The sequence below is a fragment of the Felis catus genome, chromosome E2 (genome assembly GCF_018350175.1).
Source record: "Felis catus isolate Fca126 chromosome E2, F.catus_Fca126_mat1.0, whole genome shotgun sequence".
In the NCBI taxonomy this organism is placed as follows: Eukaryota; Metazoa; Chordata; class Mammalia; order Carnivora; family Felidae; genus Felis; species Felis catus.
This window is the reverse complement of record NC_058382.1, coordinates 55,893,498-55,914,682: the sequence shown is the minus strand read 5'-3', so window position 1 is coordinate 55,914,682 and position 21,185 is coordinate 55,893,498. Positions and strand designations below refer to the sequence as shown.

Sequence of the window (21,185 nt, the reverse complement as noted above, 5' to 3'; positions counted from 1 at the left end):
CTCACGAACCATAAGGTCATGACCTGAGCCGAAGTTGGAAGCTTAACCGACTGAGCCACCCAGGAGCCCCTAACAACAACTTTACTGAAACATAATCCACATTGTATAAAGTTGAACCTGTTAACGTATACAATTCTGTAGTTTTAGTAGGCTCACAGACTTGTGCAACCATCACCACTATATCATTCCAGAACACTTCCACCACCCCCCAAAAAGAAATCCCACTTCCTATTCCCTGCTCCTCCCACCCCGGGTCTTAGGCAACCACTGCTCTTGCCCTCTGTCTCTATGGATTTGCCTGTTCTGAACAATTCTTTCCATTTCATGGAATCATACAATATATATGGCCTTTTGTGTCCAGGACTGCTCAAGTTTGAATGTCAGCCCCAGAGCTCAAAAGCTGTGTGACCTTTACCCAGTTCTCCTGGAATGTCCCCATCTGTGAAATGGAATTAAAATCATAGTAGATACACCAAAGAGTCTTTAGGAGGACTAAATGCGCTAATTAATACATCGAAAGCACTCACACAGGGCCTAGCTCCGAGTAAGCACTGCTTAGATGTGTAATGGGGATTACTGCTGCTACTACTGTTATGACCTAATATGCTGCTCCTCTGCCCCAAACCATGTGACCGGTGGTGGGAACCCAAAGATGAACAGAGCACAGAGAACACAGCTCTTGCCCTCCCCAGTACACAGCCTGCTGGAAATTGTATGATTAAGGAACCAGCTTGAATGAATACAATGAAGGCTTATCATATGCACATTTAACTAATGGAAATCCAGCTCTTCCACCAAAAAGAGAAGGAAAAAGAACAATTTAAGTACTGCAATTAAATTCCATAAAATTATATCTTGCCTATATTCTTTATTATGCACTGTACGTTATGGCTTCCATTATACATTGTTACATATTGATTACAGTACACGGATGCATACACAAAACCACACACACTGCAATTTAGTGGGTAACTTAAGATATTTCAAGGTTAATGACAACTCTGTGTTTGCCTTAAACCTAGACTTTATATTCTAAAATACTCTAACCCCTGAGTAAAGTGTGACTCTATTGTGTGTCTACAACAATAACAATCCAGAATGAATCCCAACAAATGAAATCAACCAACAAGCAGTTGGTTGACGTGGGCTGCAGCGGGTTCCAGTTGGCCAAGCACGACTTCTGCCCTCCACAAGCTCACAGTCTCGTTGTGAAAATAACCACATAAGCATAATCACAAGAGGTTGGTGAGAGGCAGAATGGGGTTTAGGAAACAGATGGAAATAATCTTTCACCCTACTAGCTGACAAGACAGGCAGACAGACACCAGAGGGGCTGTGCTCTCCCTGCCCTGTCCATCCCTTCACTGACTTTGTTCTCCACAGCACTCAACACATGACAGGCATCATGCATCTATGGGTTCGTTTTCTATTATCTCTCCCCCAACCAGCTTAGGGACTTAGGGACTTCGTGTACACTGCTTTTATCTGTATTCCCAATACCGAGAAAAGCGTTGAAGTACTTAGTGGGTGGGCAATAAGATTTGTTGGTGAATGAGTGAATGAATGAATGAGGGTAACTATTTAGACAACCTCCACTTTCCTGCCACCGTCTGTCCCCCAAATATCTGTAGTCTGTTCCTCCAATCTCAACATGCTTATTCTTTAATTGTTCATAAGTAGTGGGAATACATCCATGTCAATGATGAGGCCCTAAGGTAGCATTCCAGGGCTTTGGCATACTGGTACCATCTAGTGGGAAAGAGAGTACCTGCAGGTAGGTACTAAACCAAACTCAGCAGGTTTAAAAAAAAAAAAAAACAACAACAACCATGACCCTTTCCTTTATCATTGGCTCTACTAAGGAAGTTTTCAGTAACGTGTAAGGGAGGCAACTGAAATCTCTTACATACTCATGCCCTACCCAGGACATATACTGCCAGTCTAAGTCCATGCCACACCTCTCTACTTTCCCACTCAGGACTCTTCCAAAACCATGGTTGCTCCTCCAGAGCCACAAAGGTTCAGTGGGGAAACACAGAGAAATTAATGGTGCCAGGGGCCACCCTTGACCAATGGAAGACTGGGATAGTGGATATCCACCCCAGCCTCCCATCCTACAAAGGGACCATTCTGAAGCAAGTTTCACGCAGTGCTGAGGGGCCCCGGCAGTAAGGAGCCCTAGTTGCTCATGACCATAGCCAGCTCAATGACAGGTTCTTTATTGGCTTTCCTTCTTTCTTGTTTCGTGTTCCTCACTTCTGTGCCTTGGGATCATCTCTCAGATTAGCTCCCTGCATCCAAGCCTGTATCTCTGTCACTGTTTGGGGGAACACAACCTAAGATACAGTGTTTAACATCAATATACTTTTGGGTGGCAAGGAAGCCTTAAGAATTGTAGTCCAGATAATTACTAAAAAAGCTAAATTATTAGATAGTTTAGAGCTGGTCTGAGAATGATGTTTCATGGTTAATCTTTACCTTGAACAAAGCTAACATGGAATAATCAAGTGATACTGTGTCCCTAAAGAACTGCCACAGTTCTCATGGTAACAACAGGCCAGAGAAAACGTCTCGTCTCTCTCCTTAGTCTTGACCCTATCCCAGTTTAACCAACCAGTAAGGCGGCTAATGGATTTGATCAGAAGTTGGCAAACTACAGCCTGAGGGCCAAATCCAGCTCTGCCTGGTTTTGTAAATAAAGTTTTATTGAAATACAGCCCTGCCCATTTGTTTACATACTGTATGTAACTGTTTTCACACTACATGGATAGTGTTGAGTAGCTGCAAGAGAGACATATTTTTATTCTATAGATATATATTTTATTCTTTGCAGAAAGAGATTACCCACCTGTAGTGCAAATCTTTGGTTACCGTATCTTTAGATTCCCAAAAGCAAAATTTCAAGAAAAACAAAAAATAGAGAATGGACAAAGGTTTGGCAACAACACTTTACCACTCTATTTACCATCATAAATTGAAGATAAAACTATGATAGGCAGTAGTTAGCCAACTTCATTTACAAACAATAGGACATTTCATCCCTGAAACTAAAAAGGTCATCACATCAGAACAATGAACTTTCCATCCCAAGGGAGGGCTGTGGATAAACTCAGAGCAACTGACTATCCAAATGCAATTGTTTTACAGCACTATCACTATCCAAAATTATATTTACTTATTTTTGTGGTTTACTGCCTCTGTCCGTCATTGGAAGGTAGACTCTGTGAAGGCAGGCAATCCCGTCTTTCTTAACCACTGTTGCTAACCCAGTGTAAAGCATCATGCTGCGACACAGTGGCTGATCAGCTAATACTTGTTAAATGACTGAAACATGAGATGTACACATTGGGGTGCACAGATCCAAACGTCCTGAGAGAGGCAGCAATGCAAGGCCACCATGTGGAGTGGTGAGGGCTGGGGCAGGGTGAGCATGTGTCCACCCATCTGCACAGGGGCCCTGTGAGCCCCTCTGCTATGCCACCAGTACATAAGACAGTGCCAGGTACATAATAGGCGCTCAGCAAATGTTCACTGAATCAATGGCTACCCTGACTAAAGGCACTTAAACTGAATTAAAAGGAAAAAAGAAAACGCTTCTGGTAAAACAGAACTACACTTCAGGTTAGATTCAGTTCAGTTGCAATGCACCATAGATCTGTGTGTTTCAATATAGCTGCAGGCTGTATATTTCTCATTTTCCTATGGATTGGGGAAAATGTTGTTGTAGTCAGTGGCGCTCAGGGAACATTGGAGCCCCTCGGCACCCTTGGGGAGGAATGCCATCCAGCCTCAGAGCTTAGCAGCAGACAGGAAACAGCCAGCAAATTTACCATGAGAGAATTTACCTGCGCTGGAGGCCACAGAGGAACCACACCCTGGCTCAGTCCCAGCATCTGTGTGGCTATTCTTAGCAAGACAGCCATTCTCGCTGAGCAAAGCATGCAGTGTGGATGGGTGGTGGTCCCTGGTCAACAGCAAGGACTCAGTGACAACATAACTGATCCTGGGCTAACCCAGTTCTGAAGGTTGCAATCATTAACCCAGACAGGAGGCCCAGGTCCCAGGCCCACTTTTAGAGACCAGGAATTCAAAAATGGGGTCACTACAAGCAGCCATTTTAACTCCAGGAGAGCCAGAAAACAAAATAGTCAAGGAAGAAAACTCTTACAACCTTTGGGGGGATAAGGGAGGAAGCTTTCATACATGAGTGAAATATGGAGGAAAACTCATATGCACAAGAATCAGAAATGCATGGGCCCAATCCCTGGTCTGCATTCCTAGGGGCTGTGTGGCCTTAGGCAAATGACTCAACCACTCTGCACTTCTTTTCTTCATATATAAAATGGGTTAAGAATAGTTGTCCCTAAGGCTTGCAATAAAGATTTGAGCTAATGTATGCAACCAGCACATAGCAATAAATTGTACAGTAAATTTGCTACAGGTATTTTGATATATTTTAAATCATAATCATAAGTGCTCACGGTGCTCACATGTACACACACACACACACACACACACAGTGCCCTGAAAAAGCCTCCAGGGAAACAGCTGCTAAGAAGATACATCTAGTAGATAAGATCCCACCAGATCAAGTGATTTTATGAGGCATGAAATCCCAAAGGGAGCCATCTTTGGGGAGCTACCAATATGGGAACTGGCAAATCCTTCTCTAGAAAGCAAACTTTATTTATTTATTTTTTAATGCCCATGCATTTTAAATACACGAGCATGTTCTTCCCCTCTAGGTTACTCAGATGATCAAGGCCAAGGCCCCGTGGTGCCTGCAAGCCACAAGCTCCCCTGGAGCACAGTATGTGCACGTTAATACACCAACATTCCTTTAGCATCCATAGAGCATTTGTCAGCCACCGGATGGGGTCATGAGCATACGTGGATGTAACCGGAACCCTGCTGGGCAGTTACACCTACTCCCTCTCCTTGTCCAGACGCAGGAGGAAACAGAAGAGGAGGGAAATAAGGTAACTCATCTGAGGTCACACAGCACGCAGATGGCCAGGATTCAAACTCACTTCTTAAAATCTCAGAAGTCTTCCTAACTCTCTGAAGCAAGCTGAGACGCTCGTTCCTCTGAGTCCTAGCAGACCATAGGCCCTGAGTCACTTCCAGCACGGGCCCTATTCAGGACCAGGTGTTGTATTCACCTCTGCATCCCCAAATCAGCAGCATTCTTGGCACCTGGTAGGTTTTTTTTTTAATTTTTTAATGTTTATTTATTTTTGAGAGAAAGAGAACAGAGCAGGGGAGGGGCAGAGAGACGGGGAGACACAGTATCCAAAGCAGGCTCCAGGCTCTGAGCTGTCAGCACAGAGCCAGATGCACGTGGGGCTCAAACTCACAAAGGGCGAAATCATGACCGGAGCTTAACCAACTGAGCCCCCCAGGTGTCCCTGCCCCTGGTAGATTTTAATAATTATGGGAAGAAAGAAGAAAACATGGATGCAAGTGGTGGGGGAGGGAGGGCAAAATGGAAGGATGGGAGGGAGGTCACAGCAACCACCCCTTTGAGCTGTTTTAGTCTCTATTGTCTCCTATTGTAACAATTACCAAATTCGTATTATTTCAGCTATTTATTTTCTTGTGGTTGCCCTCTGTAGGTAGCAAGCCCCCTGAGAACAGATTCCAGGCTCGTCCTGTTTCCCTACAAATTCCCTAAATTCCTCAATAAATACTTAAGGAGCAGACACCTGTGTATCCCTCATCTTTGGAGGATAACATAGCTGTGCTGCTTTTTTTTTTTTTTTTTTTTTTTGAGAGAGAGAGAGAGAGAGCCAGTTTTTAAACATTTACCAGCATACTACTCCCCAGCACCCAGCTGAAGATTCTACCGCATCTGGAAACAGAAGAGTCACCAAGGCCACATCCAACATGCAGAAATGAAGACTTGTTAGCATTCGGAAAGTGATTGCCGAAAGTAGTAGATCATTATTTGCTTCATGTAAGAAATATTTCTAGTGCTGCTGATTGAATGTTCAAGAAACGATTAAAGGGCTTGGCAATGTTTCTCCCAAATATCTTTTGCATGAAAAGCCTCAGAGATTGGTTAATTATAGAGGCGACGCATCAGTCTCTCTAGACAAGGGCACTTCCAGGCCCCCACAGTGCCCGTCCCAGGTGCGAACACGGACTGGATCCATGAGCATGGGTGTCATGGGGGCCCGGGATGCCTCTCCCAAGGAGCATTGGTGCAGGCTGGCTAACAGCCCCATGGAAACGGCCCTCAGACCCTGCTTATGATGTCAAACACCTGGGTTCCTTCTTTGGGCAATTGGCAGCTCCCTGCCAATTGAAAGAGTCAGAACTCAAGCTCGCTACTTCACCCCTCCCTGGCCCGTGCTCTGCCATCTGCGAACCCAGAGACCGAGCCCTGCCAGGTTCTGCCCTAAATGTCTCTTGGATGCTCTGAGTGGTGCGTCTGTTTCCTCTCTCCTGCACTGTTACTCCTGCGACCTCAGGCCTGGACTGGCTTCTCACTTCCGTTCGTACCCGGTGTCGATCCATTCCCCACACTACAGCCAGGGTGACCTTTCCAAAGTGAAAATACGACCTTGTCACACCACACCCTCCCCTTGTTAGTTGCAATGGCTTCCCACTGCTCCAGGACAAACACCAAAATCCCTGTGGTGGCTGCCAAATCCCAGGGGCTCTGGCACCACCCAGCTGCTCCTCCTATCGTGGTTATTTCCTCCCGCACAGAGACTTCCCCCAGGCTGTGCCTTCTGCCTGGAATGCTTTTCCCTGCCCACACCTTCTGGCATTCCCCTGTCTGCAAGGCTCACTACTCCTCCAGACTGTGATGAAGCATCAGGCTATCAGGGAAGCCTCCCAGGTCCTTCATCTGGATCTGATGCCTTTCTTATATTCATTCATTCTTTCATTCATTCATTCACGTTTGCTGAGGGCCTGCTGTACACCAGCACTGTCCTAGGCCCTAGGGATGCAGAAGTAAACCAATCAGACAACAGCATGTGCTGTGATGGACCTTATATTTTAGTGGGGGAGAAAGACGAGGCACAGACCAGCACACTGGATAGAACAGCACAACTTCACACAACTGTGTCTTCTTTGGTCATAGCAGTTTCTCTGCTTCGAATTATTCAGTAATTGACCTTGATCTCCGCTGCCCAGGGATCTCTCGAGGCCTGAACCCCAAGACAGCAGAGACTGAGTCGGCCTTACCAGGAGTCGTAACCTGAGCACATAGTAGGTCCTCTGTGGATATCACAGATACTTACTGATCCACTCAGTCCCAGGTAAATCTCCTTAAAGTCAAGTTGTTTGAGTGCTTGGGGCTTGGAGGGGACAGTCCCTGATGACTGAATCCCTAATGGCTCCCTGCCCCTTGAGAAAGTTCCCTACAGTCCCTCTGGCTGTCATTTTGAGTCAGAACAGGAGTCAGCAAACTTGTTCTGTAAAGGGCCAAATAGTAAATATTTTAGGCTTTGTGGCCATATGGTGTCAACTCTGTTGTTATAGCACACGCTCGGCCATAGACAATTATATAAATGAATGGGCATGGCTATGTTCCAATAAAACTATTTATAAAAACAGGCTGCAGGCAAGAATTAGCCCACAGGCTGCCCTTTGCAACCCCTGAGTTAGATGATCCCAGATGCCCAGCAGCACATGGCAGTTGAAGGCAGAGCCTGTATGGCCTGAGCCATCCACGGGTTCCGCGGGCAGGGTCTGGCAAACTTCTGCAGGCCCTACTCCTGCTAAGAGGGAGATTACCACACAGGCCCAAGCTCCAGGCACTTGCAGGCACCGCGTCAGGCAGCTCGTGGAGAAGCGGTTCCCTGCCACCCCCAGAGGAGAGAGACTTTGGCCCAGAGGCCGCAGAAGGCAGGGATGGAGTCTGCCACATTCCTTGCAGGGTCCCTGGGCTCCTCCAGAGGCTGAGCTCACTTCCTGGCCCTGCCCAGGCATGTGGCAGGGGCTGCTCTCGGCTGAACAGCTGCGGCCCTGCACCCCAGCCCGGCCTCCACTCAGCTGGGAGACACAGGGGCTTTGTGCTTCTGTAGCAGATTGGGTGACGCCTGCTGAGGCCTTTGAAATGAGACATGACATGTCAAAACGTGCCTATTCCTAATGCTAATTTTCAGGAATTTGACTTCTCTTGGCAACTGACGGAGGAAAAACAATCACCTTTTTTTTTTTTTTTTTTGTATATGTGTAGTTATATTTACCCTGATCTTTGAGGTCTGAGGCTAAGGAAAACAAGTTATCTGAGGCTTACCTCTTGGGATAGGATGGGTGGACAGATTAGTCTAGTATTTATGGAGCCAGAGGACATCAATTACAGCATTAACACTATGGGTAGACTATAGTGGGTGTTAAGTATTAAAAACAGTTATAAAAACATCATACAAACTCCAGTTGGTGGTAGGGGTGACAATGTCCTGTGTATAAATGTACTCTAGGCAACAAAGCTCTGGAACTAACGTTACCTTGAAGTTACAAATGCTCTGAGAGCTGGTTCGGTGCTCCCAGAGTCCCCTGCAGGGCTGAGTACAATAAGTTATTGTGATGTTCTGATGACACTCATACTGTGGGTGAGCAACACTGTTGGAATGACAATGCCCAGAAAGTCACTGTACTCCAAGGGCACAGATGCTTCCTGGTCTAACAGTGCACTGGGGCCTACAAGCCATCCCAGAGCCCTGGGACTGTTGATGCAGAGCAATGTTTGGGCTGTACCAACACTCCGCTGTACCCACAACCTGACTGACTCAAAGCTGCGGTGCATTACTTCTCTGGGTGTAACTATTACACACGGAGCGATGATCTGGGTGTCCTGGTGTTCTGGGTACCCCCAGTCACCCAACGGCACTGATGGTAGGAATGTTCTCAGGAAGGAGGTGCAGTCCCTTTTGTTCTTCCAAAGCAAGTGTCGATCTAGTTCAATCACAGTGATCAAAAAGAGGCATGTCCCTTCCTTTCCAAATAGCCTATCACTCACTCACACACACACACACACACACACACACACACACACACACCGCGTCAATGCGATTAAGTCTCAAAATTTGTGAAAGCGGAAGTTCCCAACACAAATGGCTATGGGGCAAAATAAGCAGGTACAACCGGTGGGTGAGTACTAGGGGCTGGTGGGGACTGTGGCAAATTACAGAGGCATGTCCCGCCTAAAGGGGGCAGTAGTAACTCCCCTCTAGTGAAGTGCGGCCAAGTGGGAGGGCAGCTCTCAGGTTCCCTGACCTTCTGACATTTTAAGAAATGCAGGAGACCTGGATTTTTTTTTTAATGTACGATTTCCAACTTTTCAAAACATTTGGGCCCAACAAAACACATCCAGAATCTACATTTGGCCTGTGGCTGCTTTGCCCAGAAGCCAGAGTTGCAGAATTGGGATGTGTGAGCTTTAGTACTGCCAGGCAGGTGTCTCGAGGTTCAACCTGCTGGGCCAAAGGGCGACCCATTCACCAACATGAACCCTACTTCAGTCTGTGTTTCAAGTCTGAAATGCCATTTCTTCTCTTCTCTGGCCTGCCCTTAGCTGCTTCTCTCAGGAGTGAAGAGCGGCTGCTTTCTACTCTAAGCCACTACTTAGTGCCTAGTGAAGGGGATCCTACAGTCCAGCCCATCATCATCTGTCCTGTCTGCTCAGGGAGGAGGAGCCAGGGGATCCCCAGGTAGCTACAGAGGAGACAGGCTGCGGGCAACTGTATTGGCAGCAACCTTCAGGAGGCTCCGATTCTCCCAGGCGCGTGGGCACCTTGCCCGCAGCTAAGTGGAAATAATGCCAAAACCACTGGTCACTTGATTTGATTCTGCCCAACTGATTATTGTAATTGGATGACAGACATATTTCCCTCTCCTTTTCAACTGGTGCCGGAGGGTGAGCGAATCCGGCTCATGAGTCATTCTTCTGGGTAGTTACCTAGTGGGGTAACTGTGCCTGCCTTTTGGCTGCCTAAAGAGAAAAACCGGGTCCAAATGAAATCAAATGCCAGGAAATTTCAGAACTTCCTCACATTTCATTTTGTATTGTCTACAAAGGTCTTTGAAATGTTCCCTGCTCTAATACTCAGAGGGGAAACGTAGTTGAAGAATAAGATGGAACAGAAGCAACTATAGTAGGGAATAAAGGAGGAAAGATACTGAGTGCAAAACGGTAGGACTTCTCATTGGGGTAGCTTCCAGAAAATAATTGGGAATAAGGAGAAGAGTAGTGTGTTGATAGAGTGACTACGCTGAGGTTCTTTAAAATATAGCAGCTGTAGATTCAGAATTTTGTAATGCTGTGGATGGAGCCCTCTTCTGGAGAAATTTTTCAACAGGTATTAAAACAAGATCAAAACACACAGAGATGGACACAGGCACAAAGAAATAGGAAACACTGTTGGCTACTTCGACGATATGACTGTCACTGAATCCATAGCTTGGCATTTTCCTTCCCTTCCACTGAACGGAAATAAACTGGATTCTCCCAAGCAACGGTCTTTCTGGAAGGAGGGAAAGAAAAGAAGGATATTCTCAAGAGCCTACCCGTAGTTTTGCTGAAACAGTAAACTTCCAACTGAGATTCGATGCACACAGGCAAATGCCAGTCCTTCTAGACACTGCACTTATTGGGTACATTGGTTTGTGAGGCAATTTTACTATAACACATAGGAGACACTTCTAGAAGGAATTAGATTTTATTTAATGGAAAACCCAAGGGCTAAAGATAGCAAAGGAGAGAAGGGAGGGAAGCCGAGCAGAAGAGATTAGCTAAGATGACTGTTGGGCTTTTAATATAGACTGTGGCATTACATAAACTCCAGATCACATATTCAGCCTTGCAGTTTATTAAATCTCCTCGGGAACTTGCTAAAAAAATTGTTCAGCCATCTGAACTCTACCACTTTGACTCTTCTCACCACTTACGTCTCTGTTTCCCCAGTTTCAAATCTTATGGGTTGTCACATGTGGCCCCCACGTCAGGGCTGGGGGTGCCCTCTGCTACTCCCATAATCTTTTCTCCTCATCAGAAAGGTTCTGCAAATAAACACTGCCCTTAAACTACAATCTATGATGTTCTGGGGGTACAAAAACACACAGGTTCTCATTTAGAATCCTGAAAATCAAGATGCCTCCAAGAAAGAGCCCCATTTTAAATCAACATCTCAGAACCCTGTGGAACGTTTTTAGGCACTCCCAAGTGACTGCTCTCCAAACCTGAACCACTCCCTAAAATTCTAATTCTTGGGGGATTACTCATTCATTGTTAGAACTTTTGGCTACTTGTAAGCCATACCCAAATAGGGGGGCGGGGAATCATATTTACAGTGGAATTTCTATGTCATGCCTCCCTTGATTTGTTTCACACTCATTATCTATCATAGCCAAATGCCAGAGGCCACTTCTGGGACAGCCTTTCCCAAAACACCCCAGGGGAGAAGAGAGGCCACTGCCTCTCAATTTTGCCAGCTTCCAGCCATTGTTGCTTAGAATTCCTCTTCCCCTTTCCAAAATGCCTAAAAGAGCAACCTAGCCAATAAACTTACAGAGATTGATGGCTTCCAAAGCCAGAGCCAGAATATTACAACTCTGATGGAAAAACACATACATGCTTGCCTGAACACCACTTAGGACCGAGTGACTAATTTGCTTTATTACATTGTTTTTCCCTTCCGTATGTTTTCTCTCTGCCTCAAGAAAGTTCTGTGTTCGCTGGTGGACTCAAAGGCTCTAAGACTTTCCCCGCTTTTCCCTATGGCACACGGAGCTGTGGCCTGGAACCTCTTGCCCATGAAATGAACTACACCAAAATGATTTCTCTGCAAGGTGCTGTTGCAACCAGGATATCACTTAGCGTCCTAATGTGGACGACTGCTCTGATTACGGGTAATAATATAAGACAGAAACAAGCCTCTGAGAGCAGGCGATTCGATTCCTGGTGACACCTCTGCTGCCCCACACTTAGGAATGAGTGAGCTCACAGCCTGCAGAACCCACCTGTGCTGGCTGGGCCCTGCAGGAGAAGACACACCAGTTGCTTTGCAAAAGGTATCCTGTGAGGAGCCTCTGGTGCACAGGGATTGCTGGGTGCTACCACATGGTCTGTCTTGCTCAAAAGGAGGCATAACTTTGGGCCAGCCCTGCGACCCTGACTGAGGTCCCAGCACGCTGAGAGAGAAAAGGACTGTAAAGCCCTAGGGAAAGGCAGGGTGGGAGGGAAGTGCTCCCAGACACCAACAGTTCCCAGTGTGCCAGGCCTCATGGCAAATGCATTACCTAGGACATCCTGTTGAATGCAATCAATCTGCCTGGCGATCCCAGGAAGGCGGAGAGATTATTTTACAGTGGAGAATCAGAAAGCCCAGAGATGTTCAACAACGTGCCCAAGGTGGTACCAGTAGCATATGGCAGAGAGGATCTGTCTGAATCAGAAGCATCCTCTGAACCGTCCTGCTAAATAGGGATATATGTACATACATACAGCCTCAGGGACCACTGGAGTCCAGAAAGTCTGGAAAACTGGTCCACAGATAGACATAAGATTTGTGGCAGGACTTGAGGTTACAGGGACACCCCCCCCCCCCCCCCCACCAAGAGAATCAGGCAGCAAGGCCCTGTTAGGAAAGGAGTGTAACTGGGCAGTTCTGAATGGGGGCTGTGTATCCAGGGAAGACGGAAAGCATGGGTGGGGGAGGGGCTCCGTAGGCAAGCACCTTACCCGGTTACCAGACACCGGCATCCACCTACTAGCCCCCACTTTAAGTCATTTACATGGTCACTGCGTTCCTGGGACACTGGCCCCTTTCCAAAGTCTAACCCCAACATGGGTCCAGCAGTGGCCTCCCTTCAATGCCCTGCACCCCCACATCCCTGCCAGCCCTAGCCTGGGATCCTGCCTGCCTCACCCTCCCTCTCTCCCGCACACTCACACATGTGCCCAGGCCCCTGGCACCCAGGAGTCCTGGCCAGGAACTCAACGCCCATTCCTAGCAGCCGAAAGCACTCCCCGTCTCCTTCCCTCCTCTCTGCCTGGCCCTGCCTTGATCTTACCCACCCACTTGTAGGCTGCCAGCTCATCCCGAGTCCCACGGGCTTCAAGGGAAGCCTCGGGGACGGAGTAGCCTTGCTCTCTCAGAAACCACAGGCCCCAGAACAGGGCTGGGCGTGCCCCTCAGCGGCCCGCACCTCCGGTCGGGCCTCCTCGGAGTATGCTTTCCTGCACACAAACTTCCCGAGATCTTGGAGATCCAGAGGCGGCAGCTGGACAATCACGTCTCGGTCGCACCGCACCCCCCGCCTTCTCCCGGATCCCCGGTCCTTCCCTCGCGCCTCAGCGCTCCGAGGGTTAACAGGCAGCTGCAGCCCTGGTGGGCAAGGCTTGAACTTTTCTCTGCGCTCCGCGCCCGCCCGGGAAGGCAGCAGAGGCGGCAGTCGGGGCTCCGAGCCGGGGCTCCAGCTGGCTGCACAAAGGGGGCGCGGGGGGCTGGGGCCTGCGTCCTGGCGGGGGGCGGGGGAGGACGCGCTCTGGGCCCGAGGTCGGGGAGGAAAAGAACCCCGATGCGGGCGCGGCCAGAGTCGGCGCCTTTGAGCGACAGCAGCAGCCGGGCTGCAGCGCTGGGCTGGCGGGAGGCGCCTTCCTGCGCGCCGCGGGGCTGGGCGAGGGGGCCCGGGCGCCCCGGGAAGTCGGCGATGCCAGGCCCGCCTCTCCAGCCCGGCAGCCCGCAATCCGGACCGGAGCTGCGCTTTCCCCTGTTCGGCGCTGCGCTGGGGAAACCACGACTCGCTGGAGTCGCCTCCAACTGAGTCTTTCTCCAATACATGAGCCACCGGAGGAGGAGGCGAATCAAAGTTACCCCACTTGATGTAGGCGAGAATGTCGCCCCTGCTTGCGGAAAAGAAAAGGGGGGGACTCGGGAGCTCTCTCCTCCTCCCCTGAACGTACACACACACACACACACACACACACACACACACACACACCCCGGAGTGGGAAACCGCCGCCCCCCCTCCCCCCCCCCCCCGCGCCCCGAAGATCTCTGGGGCTGGGAATGACCTCCCTTCGAGCCCCAGGCTTTCTTCGCCGCCGCGCCCCACAGTCCCCCGACCCGCGAAAGCCCCCTCTCCCTGCCGGCGCCAGATGATCGGAATGCAGAAACGGGGCGCGGGGCGCGCCCGGCTGCCCCTCTTCCCTACCTGGGACAGGAGAACGCACAGGAGGAGCGGAGTTCTCGGCTGCATTTTGCCCGACTAGAAGCGCCCGGCGGCGTTTTCATTCATGCACTTGGCTGCACTGAGCATATTTTCCGTGGGAGCCAGGCTTTGAGGAGAGGCTCTGCCTCACCAGCCAGCCAACTTCCCAAATAGATCAGCGGCAGCATCACGAAAGCATTGGGTAGAGGCTGATGACCAGGACCAATGGCTTTACAAGACGGATTCCTTCATAAAGCTCCCTCGTTTTGCATGGCAGATACAGGGCGAGCACCTCGCACAGAGCGAGCCCCTCGGAGGAGGCAGCCCTTTTTGCCTTTTTGGACTGTTGGGGCCCAGCCTCACAAATCACGCTGGGCAACGCCAGCCGAATCCACTTTTGCAGAGAATGGAATTGCGCCGGGGACTGGCGAACACTTCCAGCCCAGTGCAAAAAGATTCTCTTTATTAAAATGTTAATAAGATCCACTTTATTTCCAATAAATCAAATAAAATGACCCCAGCAGTTCCAGCCCTCTCCATGCCTGGAAAGACTTGGCGGTGGATTTTCCCCCCTTTCTTTTTCTTTTTTTTCTTTTTTTCCAACTGTGGCCCAAGTCATGATGGTGTTTGGTGTTTCCTTGCCATCTCACAAATCACAAATACGACAGATCAATTCTAGCTTGCAGAAAAAAAAATCCATCAAGGGGCAATAGATTTTATTAACTGCTCAGGTGAGAATCTGACTGGCCGCCTACTCCACAAATGTGCATCTGGCACCAAAGTTGGAGCCATGATTTAAGGAAACTTTTTTTTTCCTATATGGATGTGATTTTTCAGAAGCTCCTACCTATCCCCAGGGAATGGGGGATAGTCATGGCCACTGCTCAAGGAATTTTGTAAGTGGGGTGCTATGGGAATGAGGGTCAGAGGAAGATATAGGTCTGCCTTTCCCAGTAAGAATCTAAGACTATGCAGTAAAGATCTCACTTTGTCATTTCCATGCAGCCTCCTTCTAAAAATGATGTAAGTTATTTTAAAATAAAGGAAATTTCTGCAATAGAACTGATGCAACCAAAATTAAAAATCTAGACTGGAAGGAAAAATTCAAAAACCTGAAATGCTAAACCTAAACTTTAATATATTTGCTCTGATTTGGATCTGAGCTTCCTGGTGCCCAAAGCAATAAGAAACATGTAAATTACATAGTTCTTATTTTAGAAAAAAGTATACAAATATCCACTGGCAAAATTTCCTCCTAGAGCTAAATCCTAGAATAAATGTATTATGTGATATCTAATAGAACAGGACACAGAGCAATGGACCATGCGGAGATCCAATAGATTGGGGTGTATTCCCAGCATCTAGCACAGGGCCTAAAACATGAAGACGGTCATTACTGCCTGTTAAATAGATGTCTAGACTTAATCAATCTAAGTGGCAGAGGAAGGAGTGGGACAATGAGTCTAGAGCACACTGCCTAAGCTTAACCCCCAGCCCTGCTACCAATGAGTAAGTTACTCAAACCCTCTGTGCCTCTGTCCACTGGTGAAATGAAAATATAAATCATATGAACTTATAAGGTGGTGGCAAGGATTAAGTGACAAAATAACTACTCAATAAATGTAAACCGATGCACTTTGTAAAATTCCTTCATTGCCAGCTGTTGAGTCACAAGATTGCCTCACATGGCCCCAAGGTGACTGCTGGGGGCCTCCTGGCTGCGTTAGCTGGAGCTGGCCCATCAGATGGCAATGTTGGCCAAACAACCTCCAGAAAACCCCAGGAAAGGTGCATCTTGATGCTTCTTCCGGTCTCTTCAACTTTCCACTGTCCTCTTGCCTAAGTAGGCACTGACCCTGAGCCTTTGAGAGTTGCAGTCACAGTGTTTGATAGATACGATTGTCCCAGCTTGGAATTCATGCATGTGGAAACCTACACCCAACTTGCCTACTGGTAAAGTAAAAGGGGATATTTTGGAGTCAGGCAGCCTTCACATCAAGGCATCCTGAAATACCCTGGTTTTTTCTCCAGGCCACAGCAGGGGCCATCTTGTCAGTCATGGACCAGCTGAGCTAAGCCAATGGATTCAGCAGACACAAAGGCAGACAGAGAGCAGAGGACAGCTTGGGAGATGATAAACCACTCTAAGGGATAAAGATGGCAGAAATGATCCAGCCATGTTTCCACAAGCAGTCCCTCGGTTGGGGAAGCAGTCCTAAGGGGAGGGTGTGCAAGGCTGCACTTGCCCGCCCCCCTGTGGTCAGCATGGGGCTGTGTGACCCGTTCTAGCCAATAAGCTGTGAGCAGAAGTGACAGGTGCCGCTCCAAGGCTGGAGCATTTAATCGCCAGGGTGAGACAGGTTGGTTTCCCCAGAATAGGGGCTGAGATGGAAATCTGTGCAGGTGACTTGCTCAGGAGTGTCCTCAGGAACAACAACTGCAAAAGGAAGGAAAACAAGATCGGCAGGGGGGATTGCAGTGGCCTTAGATGCCTCAGCCAGTCCCAGGGGAACTCTGAGGCTAGGGAGGCCTTCGACTCAGAGACGACCCTAAGAGAGTCGGGGGCTGTGTCTTTGTGCTCCAGTGGGTCCGTTGTTGGCTGTTCCCCAAGAACAGAATAACCTTAGGTGAGAGAGCTTGGTTCGGCCAAGGGCAATCTTCCAGTCTGACCTCAGCTTCATCATCTACATAGAAAATGAATGTGTTGACCCACAACAGGTAACCGGAGGCTGTGATTCCCAGATTGCACCTGATGACACCAGTGAAGGTAGACACAGATTTGCGAGAATCTGCTGACTCCATCTCCAGCCAGGACCTGTCAGGCATTCACGAAGGTCCTGGGCTTTTGTCCTGAGTTGTTCTACCAGCAGGCGGAGTGGCTCCAGCCAACCACACCTGATTCCAAGTGAGCATGCCCAAAGGGCCACTCCCATCCCTTCATATTTCAGTCCCCACAGCTTGTATTTTAAGGGTCAAGAGGAGTTAACTTCAAGAGTCTTCTTTGGCCTTAAGGCTCACCGTTAGAAACCCATGAAGGCTAGGAAGGTGGAAAAGATTTGTCTGCAAAATGAGACCTGGATTGGGAACTCCAGACTCCACTTACATTGGGCAAGTTGCTTTTACTCCCCCAGGCTCAGTTTATTCATCAATAAAATGGGAATGATAATATAATAGCACTCCGAGGATTGCTGTAAAAGTGGATGCTACCTTTCCCCTCAATCCCCTACTCCCCTCTACTCTCAGAGAACATGCATTTAACCAAACACAGGATGTCAGGTTTTGTCCAACAAAGACAGGAGAAAACTCATTTCACTCTGGTGGTAAAAGGTCTCTGAAGAATAAATTCATTTTTGTTGGTTTTGCATTGTTTTCCCTTCAACTCCCTAATGGGATTCTTTTGGCCGACGGATGCACTGATGGCAGCAAGTGAGCACTGAAGCTGGAAACCACCCCCTCATAACCCCTGCTTTACCTCCCCCTAGGCCAGCACCCCCCTCCAAGAAGCCCAGGCTTTGTGTCCAAATGCAGACCCCAGAACCTGGGGTCTGATGAAATAATCCAACATCCAGGAGCTGTATCCTGAGAAGCCAGGGATTAAAATTCTTGTCTCTCCTTGACTGACATGGATGAAGGCATCATTTCTGGCTGTGTGAAGGAGGCCGTGTGTGTGTGTGTATGTGTGTGTGTGTGTGTGTGTGTGTGTGTGTGTGTGTGCGCGCGCACTGGTTGGGTATTATGTGTACAAGCACATGGACGTGGGTGTATGGCAAGGGGGTAACTGCTGTATCTTCCAGAAGAGATGCTTTACTCAAGTTTGGGTACCCTCTGAATACGCTGCTGTAATGAGGCATTTGCACAGAACAAGGATAAACCAGAGAGATGCCCTTATACGACACAACAGTTATCGGCTATGCCAGGAGCCCTTGATAATTAAGATATATTTGGACAGAAAGGAGGGAAGCCCACACTGCACAGCAGAACAATAGTGTAAGGCTGAAGCTACATCCCTCCCAATGGGATCGCCCACTAAAACCACTAAAGATTATGACAATACACCATCCCACGATACCTGGTCACCCAAAAGTAGCGTCCGGGATTGTTCTTGAGCCATGAACTTGTTTTATGTTTCTTCATGGCCCTTTGTGTTGCTTACTATTATACCATAAGTGGTCACTTTGCTCAGTTCTTCACTCCAACCTGCATCTACACCTTTCACCCCTGGGTTTCGCCACATGAATTTGATGTGGCCAATGGAATGAGGCAGAAGTGACGATGTGCCGCTTATAAACCCAGGCCCCAAGAGGCCCTGTGTGTTTCAGCTTGCCGTCACTAGGAACATTCAAAGGAAATGCCTTCAGAGGAACATTCATGGGTTATCTCATTGGTTGTAGGAGAGAAATGACCTCCATGAACCCAGAGGTGCCCGGCAGAGCCCCACCCAGGTCATTTAACCTATAGGTATGTGAAGTAAAAAATAATTGCTCTAAATTTGGAGGTGATTAGTTATATAGCGAAACCTAACCAATAATTACATTTGTTTGTTGTCTATCTCTCTGAAATGCAGGTAAGTCTGTCTTTTTGCTTCTGTATGCTCAGCTTCTAGAACACTGGTTTACAGTAGGTGCCCAAATGACTTTTGCTGAGAAGATAAATTAAGTGGCTTCTGAACTAAACAATGTGTGATGCTGATGGGAAACCCACCCCCTACATATACTTCCCTACCAGAAATACTTCCTGATGTTGACAGTTCAATCCTTCCTTGCAGAAAGTATCCTATAACTTTGACAGTCTCCACTCCCATGTGGCCATCCAATTCATCCTACAACAAGGCAAGGTCATCTTACAATAGTCTAGACCAGGATTAGGCAAAGCAAGGAACATTCCACAGAGGCTATAGTGTGAGCATATAGGTGCTTAGAGATCTTTGGTGAAGAATCTTTGGTTAGAAGGTGTGACTCCTTCTGACTTTTCCTCAAAGGATGAAGAGCCCAGACAACTAAGAATAAGACAGAAAACACTCCTTTAGCTTTTGGGGTACTGTATTAATACAGTGTCCTCCGTGAATACAATTAATACCATCATGACTTCCACTCTCGCACAGAAATAAAATCAGGAATGACTTTAGACCATCTCACTTCGATGGCTTCCCTGTATTTAGACTTCAATCCCTCCTTAGTAGCAAAATTGTGCCTTCAGACACCAGATTTATCCTTTGAACTAGTAGCCATTAAAACCCCCCTCTAGGTGTCTCCCTTACCCAAAATTAGTGACTGGGGTTATTTCTACACTGAGAATCCTCTCCACATCACTTTGGTAGAGCAGTGGTTTTCAAAGTGTCCCCCTGGACCAGGAGTGTCAGCACACCTGGGGACTTGTTAAAACTGAACATTCTCAGGTCTCCTCCCAGACCTACTGATTTAGAAACTCAGGGGTGAGGTCTAGCAACCTGTGTTGTACAAACTCTTTATTTGCATAGTTTGAGAACCACTACTCTAGAGAATTCTCCACTACTCACTTACATATGTTCATTCATTCATTCAAGAAACATTCAGAAAGTGCCTATGGCATATTAGCCACTGAGCTAGGCAACAGAGAAATGAAAATGCATGGTTTGTGTCCTTCAGAAAATATGACTCATGGGAAGAAAGACATCATTCTATTACAGTCTGTTACAGGAGCTGCTGGGAGTCAAGGGAACCAGAGCTATGGGGGATCAGGATGTGTTTAGAAAGAGGCAAGGGGTCCACTGTGATTGGTTTCCATTGTATGTCAAAAACCATCACAGATCTTTACTTGAAAGAAGTTGTACTTTTTGTATCTGTTGATGAGAACTAAATATAAATAGTAGCAACAAGGTACCTGAAATTCAACACCTCCTTCTAACTGAATTTGAAGTTTATTATTTATAATCCCATCTAGGCAAAGTTGCAAATGGCAGTGTCTGTGTGTGTGTGTGTGTGTGTGTGTGTGCACATGTACATGTGCAGGCAGGTGAAGGGACATTATTTATAACTGACAGATAATGCTTGGTGTGCTTTTACTTTTCTTTTTTCAAATGTTTTTCAATGCTTATTTATTTATTTTGACAGACAGAGGGGAGAGAGAGAGAGAGAGTGAACGAGAGTGGGGGAGGCACAGAAAGGGGGAGAGAAAGAGTCCCAAGTAGGCACTGACAGCATGGAGCCTAATGCAGGGCTTGATCTCATGAAGCATGAGATTGTGACCTGAACCCAGTTGGACACTCAACTGACTGAACCACCCAGGTGCCCCTTGGTGTGCTTTTAGTAAGATCTCTTACAATGACACCATGCCACCAACACCCACTTCCTGCCTGTCTGTAATCCTAACCAGGGAAGGCTGGAGCTATGACAAAGGGGAAATAAGGAAGTTAAGACACATGGAGGAGGGACTAGGGACCCTGGAAAGCAGAAGACAATTCTGGGCAGTTTGGGGGCCCAGATTAGGATCACCTTAAATGTCAACATCCAGAGGTTGAGCTTTATCCTAAGGACAAAGGAGAATCGTGCAAACTATTCAAACAGGGAAGGGTCAATGTCTGGTTTACATTTTAGGAAGCTCATTCTGGCTACATTGGAGGATGGGTTACATTGAGGGCCATACCTAAGGAAGAGAGACTTCTTGGAAGACTACTCCACAAACCATAGAAAATATAACCAGAGCAGGAACTCTTTTTCTTAGATTTCTAACCAGTGAGTGATGAGGTATATTTCGTGGCAATCTCTCCTGTCGCCTACCAGTGTCTGGCACATGAGTTTGTACCTCTCATAATAAATAGATGAAGGAAACATGCTGATTAAAGTACAAGAGAGTAACTTTGAGTTCAAATTATTCAGCCCTCCCTGCATCTAATCCTTACCTCACTGATGGTGGAGTGAACTTCCTCACCTTTGACTTTGGGCTTCACCACGTGGCTTGTTTTGGCTAAGAGAACGCAGTGAGGGCAACAGCAGACAGTTCTGAGCCTAGGTCTTACAGCGTCTCACGTGTTTCTGTTT

General features: G+C 47.6%; 1 protein-coding gene across 3 annotated transcripts in view; it reads right to left on the bottom strand.

Moving 5' to 3' along the window:
- Positions 1-14,501, bottom strand: part of CDH13 (cadherin 13) — a 1,030,795-nt gene extending 1,016,294 nt beyond the window's left edge. For 2 of the 3 annotated variants that reach the window (XM_045046894.1, XM_011290267.4), the window contains exon 1: positions 14,173-14,501. In XM_045046894.1, the coding sequence (XP_044902829.1) occupies positions 14,173-14,217 (45 nt within the window). In that variant the 5' untranslated portion in view covers positions 14,218-14,501. The remainder of the gene's footprint in view (positions 1-14,172) is intronic. The other variant, XM_003998309.5, reaches the window with a different exon arrangement.
- Between the last annotated feature and the right edge of the window lie 6,684 nt (positions 14,502-21,185).